The following is a 25,194-nucleotide window of genomic DNA, read 5'->3' as shown; positions in this document are numbered from 1 at the left end:
GTTTTACCCCGCTGGTCTGGTCTGTGTCCAGCCCTGCAGCCCCAGCTAGGGAGGGTGGGGGGGAGAGAACCACATACCTTTGTACCTCTCCAGGACATCCTCGTAGGCCTGGAGGTACTCCTGCTCCTCCACGTACAGGTAAGCGGCCGGGGAGAGGTACCCCGCCATGCCCAAGTTGATGGGAGCGATGACCGGCCGGCTCCCTTCCTCGCCCCCTCGGCGCCGGGACAGGACAGGGTCTTAGTCAGCAAGAACGGGAGGAGAAGCGGAAGGAGCGGCCAGCAGCGGGGAGGGCGAGCGCCGATCCAGCCGGAGACGCGGAGCCGGGGGCGAGGGGGTGGGCGGCCGGGGAGACGCCCAGGCCCCGGGCTGGCCGCGCTGCAGGGCCGCCCGCGCCCGGGAGCCGGCGCCGCTCTGGGGTTTTAGCAGCAGCAGCGGCAGCGGCAGCGGCAGCGGCAGCAGCAAATCCCGGCGGCGAGCTCGGGGCGGTGACCACAGCGCCACGCCACGACCGGCGCGGCGAGGAGCCCGGAGCTCGGCGGGGACGGGCGGGCGGGTGGGGACGGGCTGGGGCGGAGGCGCCGGGACCCTCGGAGCTGCCGCGGCCGCCGCCCTGGCCGCGCTAGGCGCCCGCTCCGGGCCCCACCGAGCCGGCGGCGGCCGTGCGGGGGGACAGGCGCGCTGCCTCCGCCCGGGATGCTGCGCGGCGCATCTGCGGCATTTCCCGGCCGCCGCGCCGCAGACACTCGCCCGGGAGAGAGGGAGGGAGGGAGGGCGGGCGGAGTGGAGAGGGAGGGAGGGAGGAGGGCGAGCCCGCAGGTCAGCACCCCGGCTGGCTGGGCTCCGGCCCGGCGCCGGCGGCCCCTCCCTGCGAGGCTGAGCCGCGCGCCCCGGACCCCCCTCTCCTGGCTGCACCGCGCGGCCAAGCCCGCCCACCCCCGGACACTGGCCGGCCGCCCCGGATCCCCAAGGGCGAGGTTTCTATTTGGGACCCACAACAGGTGCCTGGGAAGCAGCAAAGCCGCAGCTCGCAGCCAGCGCTGGGTGCAGCCCCCTGCGTGCGGGGGAGCTGGCCACTGTCCTCCTCCGTGGGAAGGGGTGGGTGGCGGGGAGGAGGGGGGAGGGACATGCATGTGTGCAATCCTGCTTATGGCACGTGAAGGACTCGGGGTTAGGGACTCGGGTCACTCCGGGGCAGCGCAGAGCGGGAAGGGCACGGGGGTCCAGGCCCGGGGCACAGTGCGGGGCGGAGCAGGCGGCCTCTGCAGGTGGCCCCGCGCATCAGGGCCTGACAGCCGGCGTGTGCGCCTGCGCGCCCGGCCGCCCCGCCCCGCGGCCCCTCCCTTCCGCCCCCCAGAGCCGGCCGGCGGAGCTGCCACCCCGACGGCCACAGCCCAGCAGTTTACAGCTCACTCCCCAGGCTTACTTGGTCCCCTCCCTCCTCCTCTCCACCAGCAGGCCTTCCCCACAGTACTGTGAGCGCTGAACTCGAGTAAAAATGGGAACCATTCATTTGTATCAGACGCTAACGTGGGTGAGTTGAAGGGGAGCCAGTTGGTACCCAGGCGTGTAAGTAAGTGGATCTATTTCAGATTATCCATGCAGTCAGGCTGCTCTGGAGGGGATCCTGGCTCCGGAATAACTCTGATACAGGCGAGTTGCCCTCGCTGAGCCTCTCTTCATCAGTAGCATGGGGATAACAGTGCCTACCTCCTGAAGTTGCCGTATTTAAATAGCTTTATAAGTGTCAGTTATTATTATCATCATTGGATAAACTAGCTCATTGTTCAGCATCTGAGGTATGTGAAGGGAGAGGGGGGAGAGAGATAGAAACGTCAATGATGAGATCATCACGGATCCGCTGCCTCCTGCAAGCCGCCTACGAAGGCTAGAGCCGGCAGCCTGGGCATGTGCTCTGAGACTGGAATCAACCTGTGACCTCCGGGTTCATAGATGGATGCTCCACCACGGAGCCACACAAGCCAGGCTTCACCATCTGTCTTAGGACAACTCCACCTCTAGCCCACATCTTGTCTCCTTGTGTCTTCCTTTCATATGTACTAACTCTTTATCCTCGGTGAAAGTTTTTCTTTCCTTTTTTCAGTGTTGTGAATCTGGACCATTTTCCTTCCATTAACTCTTAGAAGTAGGTGAGTACTCTTGAAAGAAAAAAAAAAGTTTGCATTGGGAAGTTTTATTCTCCTCAGCAATTGGCCTATTCCAAACAAAGCAAGACCACATCTCTTTTTTCTATTCTGTACTCTTGAGGAAAAAAAAAGTTTGCATTGGGAAGTTTTATGCTCTTCAGCAATTGGCCTATTCCAAACCAAGCAAGACCACATCTCTCTTTTCTATTCTGAACACTAGCTTATAATCTGAGTTTGATCCCATGTCCCACTAAGCCTTTAGGATCACTAGAGTTTTCTTTCCAACGCAAGGTGTTTGAAAACATAGGTGTTTTTGTGAACATTAGTTCCTGAAGTAACAAACATGTATTATATGGCACACCTTCTGGAAACGAGAGGGTTAGCAATTAGATTCCTAAGAGTCATTTCATCTACAGACCATTTACAGTCATTCCATATGTACAGAGGTAGATTCTCAAAACTGCCTTGTCTCCATCACAATGACTAAGGTCATTGAGGGCATAGTCTGAGTTTTCATCAGAGACTGATGCTTAGTGGAACCCAGTTTTATGAATATCATCAGCACACACTTAAATGATTTTAAATGTCCATTTAAGGAGCCATCAAAATGAACAGAAGCAGCATTTAGGGTTGTCTGCAAAAACAGCCTTTGCCCCGTGCATTCCTGGAATTGGCAATATTGGGACAGACTGCTGATGATAATAGTGTATTCCTTAGAGAAGCACAGCAGGGCCTCTGGAGTCAAGCCTGCCTGAATCCAGATCCTAGCTCTACCACTTCCTGGCCAGATGAGCTTACCTGACTCTGCTTACCATCCTCCAACTTCAGAGAACTCACATGAGATCAAAAAGGAAAAAAAAAATCTGCATTTTAATGTAACATTGTCAGTGATAAACCATGTACCCTCATAGGCACTGGAAGACTGAAAAATTCAATTTAAGCTATCCTGTAGCTAAGAACAGCCTATCTGTACTGTTTTTTATGTAAAAAGCATTATACAATGGGTTTTTCCTTACATTCTTCTAGCTTATTCTCACATGGACCCCTCTAAGAGATAGGAGAGGCATACATTACACTCTACGACTTTAAAATGAAGAAAATATAATAAATGCAAAAGCACTTTTAAAAAATATAAAGTGTCCGCCAACATATGACACCATCACCAATAAGACTCTCTGAAATGTAAACCATATGATGTCACTGCACGGGTTAAAAACCTTTCAGCTGTTCCCCACCACTTAAGTATAAATAGTCCAATCTCCTCAGTATCGCACGCAAGCACCTTCCCAGTTTCTGCTTTCCCAAACCCCGTGCTTTAGCGACACATCCTCCCTACTTTTGTCCCTGCAGTTCCCAGCCCTCGGAAATGGCTTTCCCTCTCTCCCTCATTCCATCGGGCTCTTTAAATCTCGCCTCCAGTGGCGCCTCCCCCTCAGAAACCTTCCAGGGAGCCCCATGCCTGCCCTTCCCTGTCCAAGTTAATTAGACTCACCTCTGGGTTCTCTTCCTATCGGGTCCTTACAGCCATTACACCTCATCTCTCACACCATGTTTACTACCAGCACATCCATTTATCATACTGGACTATGACTTCTTTAAAGGCGGAGCTGTGTGTTTTTCTTCATTTTATTCCAGAGGCTCAATAAATATATATAAAATGTGAGTGCATGAAGGCATTCCACAGATCATCTGGTCTTTTTTTGGCTCTAAACATTTTCATATTCAATTCTATTGTTATGCCCTTAAAAAACAAAAAATATTGAACTTTTAAATCCTTTACTACTAAGTAATGAACACTATGGACATCCTCATACATGTCAGAGCCTCACCCCATCTCTTACTAGGGATGAATTTCAGAGATAAGGTGAGCTTTAGGCAGAGAAAGAAAATGTCTAATAAAATTAGAAATCAAAAATCTATTTTTTTCATCTTTATTATTGAAAGTATTAGAGATGTCGCCTCCCGGCACACTCACCCTTTCCACCCCACTTTCTTCCCCTCCCCAGGCATTCCCTGCGCTATTGTCTGTCCGTGGGCTATGCATATACACATATAAGCACATTGGTTAATCTCTTCCCACTCCGGACATATTAACAGTATGTTTGCAGACTATCCTCAGGACCAAATTCCCTCAGAAGGCCTGTTCCCTGATCCTCACACTGGGTGATCAGTGGCAAATTTCACACTTAATACATCTGAATTTCATATTTTAGCCACAGATATTTGTGAACTGGCCCCCAAGTCTATGTTCCATGTATGATTATTGATTATGACTTGTGTAGCAAACTGCATTTTTTTATATCTTATTAATTTTTTACAGAGAGGAAAGGAGAGGGATAGAGAGCTAGAAACATTGATGAGAGAGAAACATCAATCAGATGCCTCCTGCACACCCCCTACAGGGGATGTGCCCACAACCAAGGTACATGCCCTTGACAGGAATCAAACCCGGGACCCTTCAGGCTGACGGTCTATCCACTGAGCCAAACCAGTTTCAGCACAAACAGCATTTTACCAATATTTATTTTAAACAAAGTAGTACACTTCCGTACTAGGGCTGCTTGTTCTGTTCGTTGTTTAATTTTGTTGCATTCTGTTGCCAATTAATATAGCCTTAAAAGTATGTCACTTTGAGGTTTCGCGTGCAGCAACTACAACTGACTTCGTGGCTATCCCACAAATCACTCAATGAAGATTTTACAAAAAAAAAAAAAAGTCAGACATGGCCCCTGCCCTCAGGGAGTCTACAGTCTGCTAGCATCAGCATCAGCGTCTGCTTGTCCATGACATCCCGAGTTCTTCCGCACTTTGCGTGAACATTTCAAGTTACTCCCACCAGCTCCCCTTGGCTTTCTGCCGGTCATCCCCCTCAGTTTACATACTCTCATTCTCCAGACACACACCTGCTCTGTTATTCTTTCAAACCCCCTTCCTTCACTACCTAAATCAAAATATCCACCTCTGCCACCACCATCAGGTGGTGGGAGATGGGGAGGAAAGGGGGACTGACCTGCTGGATGCAGAAGCCAGTTTGGAGAGCCAGAAGCCACCTTTTACCTTCCATAAAAACATACGGAATACAGGCCTCCCATTCCGACAGCCAGACTCTGCACAAAGCCCCAACAACTTCGGCTCTGCACAAAACCCCAACAACTTCGCTCCCATCCACCTTTCTAGTCTTCCCTTTCTGCTGAGCCAGACATCTGTCACCAGCACTGCCCCTCCCGGTGCCTCAGTCCCGCTGGAGGGCAGGCCGGGGGTGTCTCAACAGGGCAAGAAGTCAGGCCTCCATGACTAAACACTTTTGGGTACTCCAGACGGACACTGAGAGCCAGGTCTGCCCCAACTCCCCAAGCCACCACCCCTGCTCACTCTCCCTGCTCTCAAACAGTCCCTCTGACCTCCATCCCGCCTCCTCCTCCCCTTGCTCTACTCCAAAACCCTGGGTGAGACCAGCCAGCACCTCACAAGGGAAGCCAGAAGAAGCTCAGGCTGTTGCCCCAGAAACCCAGAACAGAGAATGGCTGGCTGGCTGGGCGCTGTTTGTTTTTCCCTGTAATCAGAAAAAAATCCCACTGGGGGGAGGGAGGGGGAGGGCTCTCGGGAGACTCTCAGTTGCCAAGGAGGCTGCGGTCCTGGCTAGCCCCTCACAGCCCCCCTCAGAGGAAGATAAAATACCAACTTTGCATTATAGAAGGAAGCAAAGCAAACTGGGTGGGAGGGGGCCCAGAGCTGAGAGTAGGAGATGGGGAGGAAAGGGGGGCTGACCTGCTGGGTGCAGAAGCCAATTTGGAGAAACATGGAGCCTTTGGCCTTTGCAAGAGAGCCCCATGAACATACCCATAACCATTTCCGAGAGGAAAAAATATATATTGAAGGAAGGGAGGGGCAACCACGCGAGGAAGCAACTTTCATGCACAGAACACATACACACACACACACACACACACACACACACACACACACACACCACGGGCCCTGCAGGTGGGAGGATGGATTTCCAAGGCGCTCTCAGCTTTCAAACTAGGTAAGATGAGCCATCACTTCTGGTTGGACTTTGACGGCCAGTGCAAGGGAACACCGGTTAACAGCACAGAAACACTGGCACCTCCCATGTATTAATTAATCAGGAACGCGTGACGGCTAAACCCTCCGGAGCTCCTACAGGGTGCTCACAGGGATGCTACACTAACAAAAAGAAAGAAAGAAATGGCATCTGAGTTGCCGGAATGCCCTCTGCATCCTGGGTACCAAACACCAGGACCCTACCCCGGTGAAATCAGCATCGCTCAGTGCTCCCGGGCAAAGAGGAAAATGAAGGCTCTCACAGCTTCCAGCAAACACACGAGTGATTGCTGGAGCTCGTACTGTACTCTGAGGCTGCCACGGTGGCTACTGCATGTAAACAGGAAAGTTTAACGCAGATGTGTGTAAACAGCTCCTTGCATTTCGAAGGTTATCGATTCATCCAGCCAGAAGGCTGGGCCAAACAGCTTAGTCACCAGCCGCAGGCAGGGCAAATCGCTCTACCGATAAATCGGGGCATAAAGTAAATATGGTCACCTCCCTCCACCACCTCGAGCACAAATCTGTGCCCAGTTCATCAGCTCCCAGATACACAGCTGATGTACTGAGCACCCTCCCACCCTCACCACCCCCACTCCACCACCCTCCCTGGAGCTGGTGGGTGAATTTCCGCAACTCTCCTCCGGGCTCCATCCCTTCCTTACCTGCTATCCTAAGCACGGCCCGCTCGGCGGGGTCCAGCACCGAGCCCCCTTGGATCTTCCTCTTCGATCTCTCATGTTTAGGCAAATTCCAGGGTAACGTGTCCCCAGGAGCTGGAGATGCGGAGCCAGATTTCTGGCTGAAATCATCCTCATCGGAAAAATCCGCAGAGGAAGACATCGAGCAGCGGTAGGACGCGTTCCCGGAACTCTGGGGAGGATGACACAGAGGGGGGGAAAAAAAGCATTAACCACAAAGCACTCACACACGCTCCCGGATCAGCAACCCCCTCCCCGCTGCCCCCACGCTGAGCCCAGCATCCTGCATCCGAGGAGACACACAGACAAGACATGAACGCCGAGGCTCACCATCTCCTGCCGGCCACCGCTCCGGCCGCGCGGATAATACCGGGCCGGCCCAGCACACGGAAGGTTTGCACAGAAGTGTGTGTGGCCTGCGGTCTGGCCACCAGCTCCCCAGTGACCGGCCCAACAATGAAGCCCGAATCAACAGCCTTCCTGGTGCAAAGCTACAGTATCTGGCTCCCCCAGCAGGACGGGAGAAACATTTTCCATGACTAGGCTGCTGGTTAATTCATTAAGGGCAACTAACTCGAAGTTTCAAAAACAAAAGCACAAACGCAGGATGTGGCGTCCCCCCCGACTCCTTTCCGTCTCAGGTCGCCCCACTGCTGGCGCCTCCTTTCTGGCCGGTTTGGAGCCCCGGAGCCCTTGATTGGGTTTTCTTCCCTGAAGGGAAGCAGGTTACCAGACAAGAGCAGGGAGGGGGGAAGGGCGGCTCTGAGAAGAGCCTTTTCTTAAGACTGGGAGAGCAGCACAAAAGCCTGTTTGCAGAAGCCCGAGGCAGCTCCCATAAACAAACATCTGAGTCCTTGGGATCCTTTAAACTTCTAGCAGAGGAACAGCTGCCGATCACGTAAATGGGAATGAGGCAGCGCGGTGACAGGAAACAGCTCTTCCCGGCTCCCGGTCATCACACGGTGGGGCCAGGGACACATGATGCTTTTACCGCAGCACTCCGCCGAAGGTTCGCCCTCTCTTCATGGAGCGGGAGCAACCTGAGGGACTCATCCCCTCGGTAAAGGGGCTCTGCCTTCTGTGCGGAGAGGAGGCACTCAGTGTCATTCCTTCCTTTCTTTTGTGGGTTATGTACGTTGGTGATTATTTAGAGAGCTTGCAATCAAAACAAGGATGCTGGCCATCTGGGCTGTGAACTCGATAAATAAAGCAAACTATGATGGGAAATCTTCACGTTCCCATGTAGAATTTCACTTTGCTGAAGCTCCTGGCGAAGAGGCCCAAACGGGTATAATTCGAATTCCCAAAATGCTCCTGGCATTTTAGATACCTAAGATGGCAAGTTATGGGCATACATCGGTGAGGCATAATCCAGTGTGAGCCAAAACATGGAGCTGCTCACAAAGGCAGGGTCCGCCACAGCGAAAACAGGCTGGGTGAGCCACAACCCAAAGCACTCACCGAAGGCATGTGAAGTAAACTACAAGAGAATCAGGATCATTGACCCGATTCAGACACGATGCTGCACGTGGTCAATACCATCTTTATTTTTAATTTTTTTAAATATATTTTATAGATTTTTTTACAGAGAGGAAAAGAGAGTGATAGAGTTAGAAACATTGATGAGAGAGAAACATCGATCAGCTGCCTCTTGCACACCTCCTACTGGGATGTGCTAGCAACCAAGGTACATGCCCCTGACCAGAATTGAACCTGGGACCTTTCAGTCCGCAGGCTGACACTCTATCTACTGAGCCAAACCAGTTTCAGCAATAGCATCATTTTAAAAGTAGGCTACATTTCCCGCAAAATAAAGCATCTAAGATTTATCTTTACCTATACTCTCTCTTGAAAAAGCAATCTTCCGTTTTATTTCACTTGAGATTGCATCACCTTGGCAAATTTACTTATTTAGAGTTTGTGTGTTTTTCCTAAGTGGCAATGCTGTAATTGGCACACTCGAGGCAAATAAATAAATAAAATTGATTTTCTGTATTGTAGCTAAAGTCCATGGAGAGTTGTGAGTGGCATTAAGTCGGTCACAGAATGCTCTCATCAAGCTAATTTATTTTCCACGCTTTTCTGGAAACTCGTCTTGAGCTGTCTGAGGTGGTGCTGTTGGCTGGATCTGTGAAAATGGTGACATTCTTCAAGACTCTCACCAGGGTGTTGGGTTTCTCTGGCTGCCTTCTGTCTTCCTTAAAAAGGCTTCCTACCTGTCCTTACTGAAGGTCATCCTTTATCTGTGAGCTTATATTTCTTCTGGTTGCCTGGACTGTTTTCAATAGGTATGGTAATGTGATTGTTTATCTTTACAAGCAGGCTTAGAGAATAACTGTTCAAGAAAACTGCCCCTTTCCAAAAACCATGGGTTATTGATTTTTGTGGAGTAAATTTTTTTAATGGCCAGAGTATCAGCTGATTGAACAGCAAACCGTTATTCACGCTACGACATAAGCACCATTAATCACAGGGAGCCAGATGGGAACGGTTACTAGCCCTGGACCCGAGGGTGCTGACTGGGGCAGCCTCTAATCTGGTAGTGTCATTTGGTAAAAAGATAAGAGAGAAAAGACAATCAGCAACAGCTCTTTCAGCAATATATCACCGAGAAATAGAGACACACACACACAGAGAATGAACGAAATCATACATATTTATATGTGGTAAAGTCTCTCCCAGGTTATATGATGCAAGCTTTTTAACAATTAAAGTATTCAGGTTTTTTCCACAGTAATTTTTAGGAGTGCTTTCTTTTGGTAAACTATATAAAATTAGGCTCATTTGAACACTAAAAGTTGAGAAGTGATATCTTAAAGAAGGCTGCTTGGAAATCCATCGATCATCTAAAACTATTATACTCTTTATTTGAAATGACTTGCCAATTCCTGTCACTATCTTGGGGTTTAGAGGGAAGAGTGCAAGAGTACATTTCTCTCTTCTTTTCTTTTCTTGTGGAAAAAGCAAACATGTTCTCTGACCCAAAGTCCAGAGCCTAACCTTTGATGTGGGGCTTGGAAGAGTAAGACGAAGGAAGAGAGCGCTTGTGACCAGCAAAAGGCCCAAGTCCCTGTCTTTTCTTCTATTCTTGTTGCCTACGGTTTGATTCCTGTTAAAATCTAAATATCTGTGTCCATCCATACGGGGCTAAATAAATTACAACATATTCATACAACAGAGTACTCTGCTGCAATTAAACAAAAGTGTTATTGATCTACATTTAGCAAAGTGGAAAGAATTCATATAGAATTATTTTTTTTTTATCTGTGCATGAATGTGTATGTAGGTGAACAGGGATGACTGATAGATTAATAGGTTGATAGATAACTATGTATCAATATATATACAATAGTTATTTCTGGGTAATGACTGATAAAATAAATGGATTTTATTCCTTCTAATTGTGTAATCTAAATACAAAAAAAAAGGTTACTAAAAATAAAATACAAAAATAGTGTGTCAGGGGTCAGAGAAAGATCAAAAGCTCCAGAAAGAAATAACTATTTAAGCCAGTGCTCCTAACCATTTTGCCTAACCATTTTGGGCCCAAAGATCCTCCTAAAAAGCTGATAAATCTATGGAAACCTCTCTCCAAAACAAAGTTCATAAATAAATACACACCCACTATGCATGTAAATTTAAAGGGTCCATTGACCCACTAACCCCAGGTTAAGACCCCAATTTACACCCTCATCTGTCATCGCCATTTGGCATGTGTGTTGAGAACAAGATAAAGAAGAAAGAGCTTTGGAGTCCAGGAAAACAGGGGAAAGGGTAACTAAGATAACAAAGACAAAGTTGGGGAAAGGGTAATTAAAATAGCAAAGACAAAGTTGACACCTTATAATATTTTTTAACATTTGGTCTTTTATTTTTTAATAAAGGAGGGTGAGCCATTATAGACTTATACTAGAGGCCTGGTGTATAAAATTTATGCACAGGGGGGTAGGGGGGGAGACGGTGTCCCTCAAACCAGCCTGCATGCTCTCCAATCTGGGACCCCTCAAAGGATGTCTAGCTGCCCATTTAGGCCTGATCCCTGTGAGGTGGGGCCTAAACGGGCAGTCGGACATCCCTCTCACAATACAGGACTGCTGGCTCCCAAACACCTGCCTGCCTGCCTGCCTGCCTATCTGCCTGATTGCCCCTAACTGCTTCTGCCTACCAACCTGATCACCCCCTAACCACTCCTTTGCCAGCCTGATCGATGCCTAACTGCTCCCCTGCCAGCCCAATTGCCCCTAACTGTCCTCCCCTGCAGGCCTAGTCCCCTCCAATGTCCCTCCCCTTCTGGCCTTGTTCCGCCTAACTGCCTTCCCCTGCAGGCCTGGTTCCCCTCAACAGTCCTCCTCTGCAGGCCAAGTCACCCCTAACTACCCTCCTCTGCAGGCCCAGTTGCCTCCAACTGCCCTCCCCTGCAGGCCCAGTCACCTCTAACTTCCTTCCCCTGCTGGCCTAGGACCCCACAACTGCCTTCCCCTGCTAGCCATCTTGTGTTGGCCATCTTGTGTCCATATGGTGGCAGCCATCTTTGACCACATGGGGGTGGCCATCTTGTGTCTTGGAGTGATGGTAAATTTGCATATTACCTCTTTATTAGATAGTATGTTGGATCTGCACAACCAAAATAAATAGATAGATGATAGATAGGTAGATAGATAATGCTATTTTGTGAGAAACAAAAAAAAAAACAAAAACAAAAAAACCCTGCTTTGTGTCTTATTGCACCCTAGTTATTAAAGCAGTTTTAACAATTGAATTAGATCACCATGACCTTTGAAAGGACTTTCTTAATAGCCAATTCATTCACATGGTTTAAAAACAACCCAAATCTCCTAAGCCAGGATAATTACACAATACAACACTTTTAGAAGGGGAACTAAACAATGACTTCTCCAATTGAAACCCCGGTGGGAGATCGGCGATAAGTGCAATGGGACTGCCTGCACTGGAAGTCGCCCAGCCTCAGCACCCAGAGCTGAAGGAAAGGGCCAGGAAACTGCCTCTGCACTGGGCAGTCTCTAAGCGCAATGCAGAAACAAGTGCAGAGATAAGGGTTTGCAAAACAGGCAGACTTTCAGAGTCCCAGAGGCCGGGAAGTTAACTTCCACAAACCTGCATGCTTCTGATTTACGTATATCCCCTTACGTATATTTTGAAAATTTTACCAAAAAAGAAATTTAAAAACAAAAAGCGCATGGGGAAACAACTGGGCAGATCCAGATTGTGGGGCATTCTACAAATTAACTGTCCTGCCCTCTTCAAAAAGGTCCATGTCATGAAACATACATACCCAAAAAGCAGGCGCTACTCTAAATTTACAAAGACAAAGAAAAGCATAACAACAAGTCCATGAACTTTGCCTGGATTCTGGTCTGTTTCGTTTTGTTTTGTTTAAGCAAAAAAGATATCTTAGGGACAACTGGGAAAATCTGAACATGAATAGTGGTTATGTAGGAAAGTGCTCTTAACCTAGAAGATTCAGGCAAAAGAAATTCATAATGTATGCACTTATTTTTAATTTTTTCAATAAAAGCAGAAAAAAATCAGTAAAAGCGACAACAGGTTAACAAAAGGTATACATGGTTTTACTCTTTCAACTTTTCTGTAAATTTAAATATTTTCAAAATAAAAAGTTGTTGTGAGGGAGACACAAAAGGCCTTTTTCTTTCTCTTCTTTTTCTTTTTTTAATGTCTCTTATAGTGTAGGCTTGTTTTCACAAGTTCAAGATCCTCAAGCTGTAAATACAGTGATAAGGTCCATCCAAGCACTTTCTCGTAGCTTTTCCTCACCTGCACTTAGAGAAGCACTGAAGCGCTGGCCTGTATCGACAAGACACCAGAGAAAGGCCGTCTGCTTGCCACAGTCCTAAGCATAGGTTTAGACAGAAGGATATGAAAGAAGCTTTGCCCTAGCTGCTTTTGTCAGTGGTTAGAGCAGACTGAAGGGTTGGTTTGATTCTGGTCAAGGGCACATTCCTCAGTTAAAGGCTCAACTCCTGGCCCCCTCTGTTATTCATTTAATATACTGTCTGGTGAACACACAGTTGGCTTATTATTATAGTGTGTACCTGAAACTTGTATGATTTTGTTAATCAGTGTCTTGCCAATAAATTCAATAAAAGGGGGTGGGGATCAGCCTGGCTGGCAAGGCTCAGTGATTGAGTATCCTCCTAAGAACCAGGAAGTCACGGTTTGATTCCCGGCCAGGGCACATGCCCAGGTTGCAGGCTCAATCCCCCAGTGTGGGGAATGTAGGAGGCAGCCTATGATGATTATCTCTCATCATTGATATTTCTCTCTCTCTCCCTCTCCCTTTCTCTCTGTAATGAGTAAAAATATTTTTTAAAAGGAGGGAAAATCATATTTTATATTTTATGTAAATAAAAAAGAAATCAAGATTAGAAAAAAAAATGAAGGTCCAATTTTGTTTAAAATCCCCTTGATTAGGTAAGTAAAAACACTAACTGCTTACATATAGTATAAAATACATGGCCTGGCCCAAGACTATCCTTCCTTATATACAAGCTTTTTTATTTGGAAATAATTCAAAAAGCAAAAGCATATTATCTGGTTTTAGATATTCCAGGAAATACAATCTCTACCACAAATAAATAGACATAGAATAAAACAAAAGGAAAACTAAGGAAGTGTGTTTAACCCTTGAAGACAATGTCAGTGATGATAAATTGGGGGACCTGGAGCTTGTTTTAGTTTAAAATTTCAAAACTAGCCAAACAATTCAAATACTCTATCATCATATAAATAGCTCCTAATTAGCCTCTCAACTAAAAACCACCTTTAAATAGTAAGAGGGAGAGGGCTCTCCAGGTTGGTGAGACCTCAGCTGGCTCTTAATCTCTCCTTTTACAAGAGATTCAGGGGAGCCTTTAACTCAGAGAGGAAGAGGAGCCTGGGTGGAGCCAGAGAGGAAAGGGAGGTCAGAGGGAGGAGAAGCTGGAAGGTTCTTGGATCTGACTCAAGGGAGGAGGCTTTGAGAAAAGAGTTAAGGAAGTCAAAGGTTCTTTCTTGGAGGCGAAGCCCGGTTCATCAGCCTATGAAAGAAGATCTCCAGAATTCAGGATCGGTCTTTTTGTAGAATATAAAGATTCTACATTGTGCCCTGGCAGGGTGGGTCAGTTAGTTGGAGCACTGCCCTGTGCACCACCAGCCTGCAGGTTCGAATCCCAGACAGGGCACATACTTAGGTTGTGGGTTCCACCTCTAAGTATGTTGGAGTGCATACAGGAGGCAACTTATCAATCGATTGATGTTTTTCTCTCTTTTTCTCTCCCCTTCCCACCTCCTCCCTCGGTTTCTCAAATCAATAAATATATCCTTGGGTGATGATTTAAATTAAAAAAAAAAAAAAGATTGTGATATAACCCCTTGGTATTATATTTCTGGGGAAACTGAGCTTGCTGTTGGGACACAGGAAAGAGAAAAATTCCAACACCACTTTCCTCTGTCTGTGTAAGAAGCTCTCCAAGGTAAGTATCAAAGACTCATTTCCATGAAGAGCATGGCTTCAGATTCTAGGCAGTCTTGATGTAGCAGAACTAAGACATTCGGTAAGACTTCCTTTCAATTTAACCAGCCCGTTCTAACCGTACAAGTCATTTACTGAGTGACTGGAGTCAGGGACTGTACTAAGCATTTTCACTTACTACCTTATTTAATACCCAGTGCAATCCAGTAAGGAAACAGATACTTAAGGAGGTTAAGTAACTTGTCCACAGTCATCCTGTCAGAACAAATTTGGGGGGAGGGGACTAGGATTTCCATCTGGGTCTTTTTGACCCCAAAGCATGTGCTCTCAACCATGTTATTATGTGCTCTAAAATGTCTCCCCAGGCACTGAGAGGGACCTATACCATACTCACAGCTCTCAACGATCTTACCACCTTATTTGGGGAAACCCAAAAGGATTAGACTTGTTCTGTGCTCAGAACGAGGCCCAAAGCATGGAAACAACCAGAGACAGGTGTCAGTTCACAATCAAGAAAACCCACCCAAAAATATGCTCCTCAGAAGTGGGAAGGACTGCCTTGTGTGGTAGTGAACACCTTCCTACGCCAAGGAACCAAGCCCTCGCTGAGTGAAATGTCAAATTCATTCCATGAAACACTAAGAGGCTTCGGTCCTATGTGTTCCTCCTACACCTCCATAAATCCTCTCCCCAAACAGTTTACAAATAAAAGGAAAACTATGTTAGGTATCAAACTATCAACCTTTTCTAAAATTTTGCAAGTCTACCTTAATTCAATCATATTGAAATTATAGAAATAGAGACATCGAGGATTCATTTGCTTTTGAACGTCTAAAAATAGTTTTTCCAAACTGAGGAGAAAATTTTAAATAATTTGCCTAAGAGAAAATAAAGCATAACTAAAATTAATTTCAGAAAACAGAACTACATTAAGGAGACAAACTCAAACACTGAAAACATCTCTTTAACTAGATGGTCCTTAAAGAGATGTTTTTATTTATACCAGTACAAGATGGAGCCAGGATTGCACAGTAGTTAGAAGTCCCTAGGACATTAAAGGGATGTTTATTTATATCAGTCAATTAAAAAGGCCTTAAGCCAAAACCAGTTTGGCTCAGTGGATAGAGTGTCGGCCTGTAGACTGAAAGGTCCCAGGTTCAATTCCAGTCAAGGCCATGTACCTTGGTTGTGGGCACATCCCCAGTAGGTGGTGTGCAAGAGGCAGTTGATCGATGTTTCTCTTTCATCAATGTTTCTGGCTGTCCATCCCTCTCCCTTCCTCTCTGTAAGAAATCAATAAAATATATATTTTTAAAAAAAAATTTTAAAGGCCTAAAGCACCCAGAATATTCTGTCTTGGAGGAGCTTAAAATCTAACTAGGAGAGCAAAAGTCATAAATAGTCAAGTCATCCTTAAATATTATCATTTATATATATATTAGGCTGACACGTATGCCTTCCAGTGGAATAATATAAAGGCATAGATAAAATGTGGTTTCCAGTATAAAGTCAATTAGGAGGAAGAAATCGACTGGAGCATCTGAGGCCCCTTTGGAAGCCAGGATGGAGCTAAAAGTGTTCCCCATCTCCTTGACTCCTCAAACAGTACCATTTCCAAAACGTGACTGCTGGTAGAGCCATCCTGTAGTTGTGTTGTGGTTGCCCTACTCATTTAAAAAATAAATAAATAAACTAATAAATGGCAAACATTTAAAAATTGGGAATTTTACATAAAAATTCAGATGTGGAACATGGGGTTTAGTACTAGTTTCCCCTAATTAAAAAGGGCATATGCTTTCTGGCTGACACCATCCTTGTCTAGCCCACTTCATCCATTTATGATATCTGAACCTGTAGGCAAATGACTTTGGGGCTTTGACATCAATTAAGGAATGGGTGACCCTTTTGCTTTCAGAGAGTAAAGGTAGGAAGCTGGGGGCGGGGGGGGGGGGGGGGCGGGGGGGGGAGCTGTTGCGTTTAAAAAGTAAAGAGAAGAAAACTAGAGGGAAAGGAACAAAACCAAACAAAAGGAAGAAGGCTACCCAGAGATCTCAGTTAAAATGAGGGTCAAACAGAATTAAGTGATGCCAAGTTCCTACTGATGTCCAAGCACTGATCTCTCCATCTGTTCCATGGATTTGGCTCCAAGGGCCCTGGTTAGCATTTCAAATGCTCAGGAAGTGGCCCTGAACTGTATGACTCAGAAAACGCTGGCTCATGTTCTCCATGTGTCCAGCTGAACCGCCCACCCATCCCCACTGCTGTGGATTCCTGCTCTTTTTTTTGCTCCTTCCTCTACCCACGGTCAGCCCTGCTCCCCACAGGTCTCTCCTGCTCTGTCTGGGTCACGGAGGAGGCTTTGAGGTGAAGGACTTCAGACAGCTGCAAGACGGCTCTGACTTCTGTTGGAAAGAAGATGTCGTCTATGATCACTCATGTGGGGCCCAAAGGTAAAAAACACAGGATGTTTGCAGACACCAAACCGCAACTACCATCCATCCCACCTGGTGATAAAGTTAAAAAATAAGTGCATGTCATGCCAAAGATTAAATGTTGGGTAAAAGCTGTATGGTCTTGGAAAACGGCTTGGCCTCTCTGGCTTTGGTTTTCTCATCTGAGAAATGGGAACCATCATAAGGCGTATGTAAGACACAGAGTTGTTGTGGGGGAATAAATAAAATACTTGCAAAGTGCTAAGAGCAAGGCCCAAAATGTAGGAAGCATTAAATAAATTTCAGCATTAAGTGGTATTACCTAGTCACACTTGCATGACTCAAGGGTAGGTGACTAACTCCAGCTGAACCCATGTGACTGTCATTCCAGGAAATAGGAAACAACAAACAAAAACGCAGAGACTAGAAGTAATTGGAAGCCGGGTCATTCTGTTAGTGGATCTCAGGAGACATATCTACCCTACCCAAGCTTTGTTATTGAATTTTCAATTCTTTGGGAACACCCTTGTATCTTTCTAATATGTTCCTCTTTCTTTATTTTTTGCTTTTAACCTCAGGTTTTTTTTTTCTTTTAAATCCCTTGTCCCCCGTCGTTGGAGACAATAACAACAAAAACATATAAACACGTTAGCTTGAAAAAGCAATTACATGTAACTCTTCCCTGTTGAAACATAAGCAGGGTTGGGCCTTTATCCCTTCATTTTCATTACCTGTCTTCATTCACGAGACTTCAGAAAATTGCTTTTGACAGCCGCCTTTATAGAGTTGTTCCCTCACTTCAATTACTACTTCAATCAAGTGAAAGAATTACTTTTTTCATTTTTAAAAACAGCATTTATTATTGCTCTGAAGCGAAGTCCGTGAAGCCTGAAGTGCCGAGCACTTCCATGGCCCACTCTGCGGAAAACAGGACTTGTTCCCTGTGTGTGGAGTGGAAATAACCTTGCAGGCACAGCCATAACCGATCGGCACCAGGGAGCAGTTCCTGGACGCGAGGAGGTCCACCGCCTGGGAGTTGATTTGGTGGAAAACTGCCCAGCTGGCTGCTTCCTACTGGATGGTGGCAGCCAGTTCAATTGCAGCCTCCCCACTGGGGAATAGATGTCAAGTGCATTACAAATGCCCTTAACGAACACTGGGGTTTCCCCTAGGATCTGCTGCACATGCCAGTCTTAGAGCACTTGGATCCATCCACAATACTATGTGACCCAAAGCTCCCTACATCTATAATAAGAGCTACCTCCTGCTTCATGTTGTCTTGTAGTAGATCTCTCTTTCAGATAAAGCAAGGCCTGGCCCTTTCCTTGCTTTTTCTCTAGGGAAAGTTATATGTCAAGGCTGGAAGCGGAAACAGGCTGCAAGCATACCTGCCTTTTATTTTCCACAACCTAACATGGTTGAGGCTGAGGTTATAGAAAAGGGAAGAAGGCTCTGGACACTTAGACTTTCCCAACCTACAAAGAACACCCTCCTACCCCCCCACTCCAGGTGAGAGGGAGTTTCTGTGGGGCCTGGAGCAGGGGACTTGGTGAATCTCAGAAGACCTGAGAGACATGGGTGCCTGGTGTGTCTAGGGGGCATAGACACAAGGTGTTTTCCAAAGATCTCTGTGTCCTGAGGGTTTTTAGCAGCCTGAAAGGCCCCATGGAGCAGTCACAGGGATGTGTCTGCATAACCTGGAGGCGCCGATGCTCCCTCCTATTTTCTGACACTTTGGCATCTTATAAGACCCCAGAACCTTAATGGAACTCTGAGATGGAGGAAGTGGGAAGCACCAGGCCTGGGAGACTGGTAGTCAGAAACTACAATAAGTTGAGATGAAAAAAAAAAAAATGAAAAAAAAAGTGATGTATCTTACCCCAGAGTTTATAGACTTAGATTAAAACTCACTGTGTGGGCTTGCTTATTGCCACTGTTTATCTACTTTCAAATCCCGGTGAGGGTATATGCCCAGGTTTTGGGCTCAATCTCCAGTAGGAGGAGTGCAGGCGGCAGCCGGTCAATGATTCTCTCTCATCATTGATATTTCTATCTCTCTGACCATCTCCTTTCCTCTCTGAAATCAATAAAAATATATATTTATTGCCACACTTCACTTTAAAAATCTATATCCTATATAATAAAGTGGTAATATGCAAAATGACCATCATGCCCTCACACAAGATGGCTGCCCCCATGTGGTCACAAGATGGCCACCACAAGATGACCGGCAGGGAAGGGCAGTTGGAGGAGACCAGGCCTGCAGGGGAGGGCAGTTGGGGACAACCAGGCCTGCTGGGGCAGTTGGGGGCAATCAGGTCTTCACAGGAGGGAGCACAGTTGGGGGAAACTAGGCATGCAGGGGAGGATGGTGGGGGTGATCGGGCCAACAGGGTAGAAGTTAGGTGTTGACCAGGCTGGCAGGGGAGTGATTAGGGGGTGATCAGACTGGCAGACAGGCAAACGGTTGGGAACCAGCAGTCCCAGATTGTAAGAGGGATGTCCGACTGCCGGTTTAGGCCCGATCCCATAGGATTTGGGCCTAAATCGGCAGTTGGTCTTCTCCTAAGGGTCCCAGATTGAAGAGGGTGCAGGCTGAGCTGAGGAACACCCCTACCTCCCAGGCACAAATTTCGTGCACCAGGTCTCTAGTATATATATAAAAGGTTATATGCAAAGTGTTACCTCGGGAGTTCTACCAGGAGACCAGGAGTTCAATTGCTCACTATGACAGGCAATGACCACTAGGGGGTGGCGCAGAATGAAGGCCCCAACCGGCAGCCAGAAGGCTCCAATGGGCCCTGATCACCTGCCTGACCTAGTGACCCTACCCATGCATTAATTTTGTGCACCAGGCCTCTAGTACATCTATATATATATATATATCTATATATATATATATATATATATATATATATATATATATATATATATATATATATATATATATATATATATTGGGTCGGCAACTAAGTAATTGCGGGTTTCACACATATATGGCTTCAGTTGAATTTTTAGGTTTGCAGACGTAGTACAAAAGTAAAACACATTTTGTTATTTGATAGTTGGCTATTCAGCTGTTAATCAGTAAAAAAAGTTTTTTGATCTGTTTTGTAGTTTTCGTTTGGCATTCGTTGAAAAATGGAAAATCAAAAGGAACATTTTCGTCATATTTTGCTTTTTTATTTCCGCAAAGGGAAAAACGCATCGCAAGCTCATAAAAAGTTATGTGCTGTTTATGGTGACGAAGCCTTAAAAGAACGGCAGTGTCAAAATTGGTTTGCCAAATTTCGTTCTGGTGATTTTTCACTCAAAGATGAAAAACGCTCTGGTCGTCCAGTTGAAGTTGATGACGCCCTAATCAAAGCAATAATCAATTCGGACTGTCACAGTACAACATGTGAGATTGCAGAGAAGCTTCATGTATCACATACATGCATTGAAAATCACTTAAAACAACTTGGCTATGTTCAAAAAACTCGATACATGGATTCCTCACGAACTGAAAGAATCACAGTTAACGCAATGCATTAGCAGCTGCGATTTGCTAAAGAAACGAAATGGAAATGATCCATTTGTAAAACGACTGATAACTGGCGATAAAAAATGGGTTGTTTACAACAATATCAAGCGGAAAAGATCGTGGAGCAGGCCAGGTGAAACAACTCAAACAACATCAAAAGCTGATATTCATCAAAAGAAGGTTTTGTTATCAGTTTGGTGGGATTACAAAGGAATTGTCTACTTTGAACTCTTACCACCCAACCGAACGATCAATTCTGATGTCTACATTGAACAACTAACGAAATTAAACAATGCAGTTGAAGAAAAGCGGCCCGAATTGACAAATCGAAAAGGTGTTGTATTCCATCATGACAATGCAAGGCCACACACATCTTTGGTCACTCGGCAAAAATTAATGGAGTTTGGTTGGGATGTTTTGCCACATCCACCATATAGTCCTGACCTTGCACCATCTGATTACTTTTTGTTTCGATCTTTACAAAACTCCTTGAATGGTAAAAATTTCAATAATGATGATGATGTCAAATCGTACCTGATTCAGTTTTTTGCTAATAAAAACCAGAAGTTTTTTGAACGTGGGATTATGATGCTGCCTGAAAGATGGCAAAAGGTCATTGATCAAAATGGACAATACATTACAGAATAAAGTTATTTAGTTCCATGAAAAAATTGTCTTTGATTTTCTTTAAAAAATCCGCAATTACTTACCTGCCGACCCAATATATATATATATATATATATATATATATATATATATATATATATATATATATGTTAAGCGATCAGCCGAGTATGACACACACTGACTACCAGGGGGCAGACGCTCAACACAGGAGCTGCTGAGCGACAGCAATTTTGCAGAGTGCCCTTTTGCACCTGGGACACTTCAGGGGATGTCTGACTGCTGGTTTCGGACCGATCCCCACAGGCCAGGCCGAGGGACCCCACCTGTAGGACGGACCCTGCTCACTCCGCAGAGCCTTTTGAGTCCCGGCACCACCCCAAGTGTGGCCGGCTTTCTGAGGAAGGAACGCAGGAGGTTGGCTCCAGGGAGGACTGTCTTGCCCAGTCCCACCTCGTCAGCCACCTTCTAATTAATTCCCTTTCAATGTGCACAAACCTGTGCATTGGACCTCTAGTAAATAATAACATAAAATAAATAAAACATTCATTTAAGTAAAGGAAACTAGGTAAACTTCCCATTGGGCTTATAAAGCAAATTCATTCATTCTGTCACGGCTGGGCTCCCTTATCAGTTATAACCCTGTACTCTGGCTTTGCATTCCACCCTTCTCCTCCTTAGTCATACTATATACTTTTGGTTTATGTGAATTCCTATCGCCTGACTTTCCCATTCCCAGTTGTATTCCAGATCCCGAAATATTGCTTAAGGGTTTTTCTCTCCTCCCTTTCTCAACTGTTGCTTTCCTAGCTATTCCAATAGCTTCCTCCAACAACAACATAAACAATAAGAAAATTTTTAAATGCATATCCATGTCCATAAAACAATAAGATGACTTATATCAGAAACACACCCACTCACACACAAACGGAAGAGACCAGTAGCTGTTCCCTTGCATCTGCTTCATTTCCTCCTGACTCAGCTCTGTGGCTGTATCAATCCACAGCACAGGACCCAGCTGGTAGCTAGCAGGTAAAGAAGCCAGGTATTTTCTAAAGTATGTTCAGTAGAAATCACTGTTTATTGTTTGGATCGTTAATTTTATGTGACAACTTGGCAGGGCTATGGCACCCAATTTCAGGCAAAACCCTACCTTTATGTCAAACCTGATGCCTGGGGAAATCAAGACTGAACATCAACTCTTACCTGAATTTCTAGCCTGCAGACCTGCCCTACAGATTTTGGATTTGTGCGCCCCACAATCACACAAACCAAATTCTTAAAGTAAATTGTGTGTGTGTGTGTGTGTGTGTGTGTGTGTGTGTGTGTGTATTTTCTTGGTTCTGTTTCTCTGGAGAACCCTGACAATTACAACTGGGTACAATATTACTTCAAGAGTTTTCTGAGTCACCTTTACTACATGTTAGGGAAGTAGAAATAACTGCTGTAATTCGTACACTGTATAGTGTCAGGGGAAGAAAGACGATGCAGGACTTTCTCAGACTGAGTGAGAGGCCACGGTGTTTCCTCCAGCTCCATTCCTCAGCACCCGCACTACTGAGAGCAAGTTGTTTAACCTCTGATTTGCCCATATTCCAAATGTAGATAATTGCACTTACTTCACAGGATGTCACACAATATTAAAGTGACATAATGTATAGAGAGCATCTAATAGGCCTGTCGGACACATAAAACTCAAAACATTTTTAAAAATATGTTTTTATTGATTTCAGAGAAGAAGGAAGAGGGAAAGAGAGGAGAGAGAGAGAGAGAGAGAAAGAGAGAAAGAGAGAGAGAGAGAGAGAGAGAGAGAGAGAGAGAGAGAGAGAGAGAGGAACATCAATGATGACAGAGAGTCATCCATTGGCTGCCTTCCGCATGCTCCCTACTGGGGATCAAGCCTGCAACCCCAGCATGTGCCGTGACTGGGAATCGAACCATAACTTCCTGGTTCAGAGGTTGATGCTCAACCACTGAGTTACACTGGCCAGCCAATCCCCAAAACATTTTTATAACATTTCATCCTAAGATGAAAAGATAAAATGAAAACCAGTGAATACCTAAAATATCAGTACATATAGATATATTACCAAAAAGCATATCATTTTGAGGACCTAAAAAAAATATTCACCTCCCTTCACATCACCTGCACACAGATGCCTAAAATTCCAGTAATAAAGATTTGTTCTTTTGGTTTAAAGATTCTTTTTTTTTTTTCAACAAGCTTCTCATAGATATAAAGTAGTAAGTGATATCAGTCATTTGTACTTCAGTGTGAATAAGGCCATCAGACTGCATCCCGAAGAAATATTTTGAAAATAGGAACAGGGAGCAGTGAGGTTCGTAGACGCAAAGCATGATAAACACTGTCTCCCTCACAATTTTCCTAGAGCCAGTTCAGACTCTCAAGAGATTCAATGAGCCAATGAGTCTCTGTACAAACAGACACACAGCCTAGCCCTAACTCATACTGCTACTCAAGAGAAACACTGCCCAGGGTTCATGATTTTACTTTGAATGTGACAATCCACTCCTCTGCTATCGGTTCTCAACCTGTGGGTCTCGAGAACCCAGTAAGAGGTTGAGAACCGCTGCTGTAGAGCCTAAGACTATCAGAAAACACGGATATTTACATTACGATTCATAACAGTAGCAAAATCACAGTTATGAAGTAGCAACGAAAATAATTTTATGGTTGGGAGTCACCACAACATGAGGAACTGTATTAAAGGGTCACAGCATTAGAAAGGTTGAGAACCACTGGATTCTAGGGCGACATGATATATATTTGTTAACTGCATGCTGTCTGTCTCCCCCTGAACAACCAGCTCTGGGAGTGCAGGGACTCTTTTTTGCTCAGGGTTGTTCCTAACACAGGGACACACCCACCACAGGCGCTCAGTAAATATCTGTGGAATGGAAACATGAATCTATCCTGCCTAACACACAGTCAGTACTCAGCAAATACCAATCTCCTTCAGTAAATATTGGTTCCTTCTTATTCTCCTTCACTCCAATCACTGCCTGTCATAAGTGTCTTGAAGTTTGTCTTGGAAGAAGGTTTTAAGCATTAGTCTGGTTTCACAAGCTGCAGCACAACTTGCCTGGCCATACACCAGAAATGAAACTGTTCTCAGCACGCTAACTGGGAAGACAGCAGAGAATGGATGTGGCACCGGAGTCTGGCAGATGGCTGTTTCCCACCCCACCTTCACTCCTCATTAGCTTCTTGCCAGTGGACAAGCTACTTAACCTTTCTGGGCTTTGGTTTTCTAATCTGTAAAGGAGATCTACTTCCTAGGGTCGCTGTTAGGATGAAGTGAGCTAATGCCCCTGGCCTAGCACAGTGCCTGGCTCACAGGAAGTGCTTAAGAAATAACACCTACCATTGTTATTATCATTATCAGCATTTTATCACAATAAAAATGCTGTGGACGTGAAATATGTGTCTTTAGAATGTCTTTTCTTGTATGGTTTTACTTTTTTATGATCATCTCTAGAGCTACGGAGAGCTGCAGATGTTTCAATGAAGTCTTAATAGGATTAAGAAACAGGAAGTGGTAGTCCTTTGTTTATAAAAAGCAGCATTCTGGGCTCAGAAGGGGCTTTTTTTTCTCACTTCCCTGGTATCCTGAAGCGTCTACATCTCAGACTTCCTGATTCTTTTCTCTAATAAACAGACACATTTGTCTGGAGTCATGGTGATTACACATGTTATAGGAATAAACTTAAGAAATCAATGCTGCCTGCTTAATAGTCCCATAAATTCCAAAATCTATTCTGTAATAGATTTAATGTACTATGTTTGGGTTTCCTAAATTAATTTTAAACATGGGAGGGGTCAGTTCATTTTACAAAACATAAGTATTTTTAAATTGATATAAAAATTTAAAGTGCTTTGCTAAGCATGGCATATAAAGAGGGAAGCGTACCACATAGTGATGATGAGTGTGTTCAAGTAGGAGGTGGTGTTCCCAGCTGTGACTCCAGAAGGACAGGGTTAGGATGTGTGGAATCTCAGGTCACTTTGTCGGGGTTACTTTGTTTCCTCAACGTGACAACCCAGGCTGCATACTTTTTGAGATTCCTAAGTTGTAAATGATTTCTAAATCATCTCTAAAGCTTTTTTAATTGCCCAAATTCCAGCATGTTTTGTCATACAACTTACGCAATGCCTGTTTATTTTTTTTATATAAATATATCTTATTGATTT

General features: G+C 45.3%; 1 protein-coding gene and 1 long non-coding RNA gene across 27 annotated transcripts in view; one reads left to right on the top strand and one right to left on the bottom strand.

Moving 5' to 3' along the window:
- Nucleotides 1-25,194, bottom strand: part of DST (dystonin) — a 419,024-nt gene that overhangs the window by 323,367 nt on the left and 70,463 nt on the right. For 18 of the 26 annotated variants that reach the window (XM_045573100.1, XM_045573106.1, XM_045573103.1 and 15 more), the window contains exon 4: nt 6,878-7,085. In XM_045573100.1, the coding sequence (XP_045429056.1) occupies nt 6,878-7,085 (208 nt within the window). Of the gene's footprint in view, nt 1-77; nt 321-6,877; nt 7,086-7,243; nt 7,394-25,194 lie in introns of those variants that run through there. The other 8 variants (XM_045573111.1, XM_036415464.2, XM_036415465.2 and 5 more) reach the window with 4 other exon arrangements.
- On the top strand, nt 536-7,104 carry LOC118706178. Its single transcript, XR_004983925.2, has 3 exons — nt 536-1,001; nt 2,105-2,150; nt 6,959-7,104. It is a non-coding gene; the product is annotated as an uncharacterized LOC118706178 (long non-coding RNA).

Source organism: Pipistrellus kuhlii, unplaced genomic scaffold (genome assembly GCF_014108245.1).
Source record: "Pipistrellus kuhlii isolate mPipKuh1 unplaced genomic scaffold, mPipKuh1.p scaffold_m20_p_5, whole genome shotgun sequence".
Classification (NCBI taxonomy): Eukaryota; Metazoa; Chordata; class Mammalia; order Chiroptera; family Vespertilionidae; genus Pipistrellus; species Pipistrellus kuhlii.
Note: the sequence above shows the minus strand (reverse complement) of the source record. Positions and strands in the feature narration are given on the sequence as shown.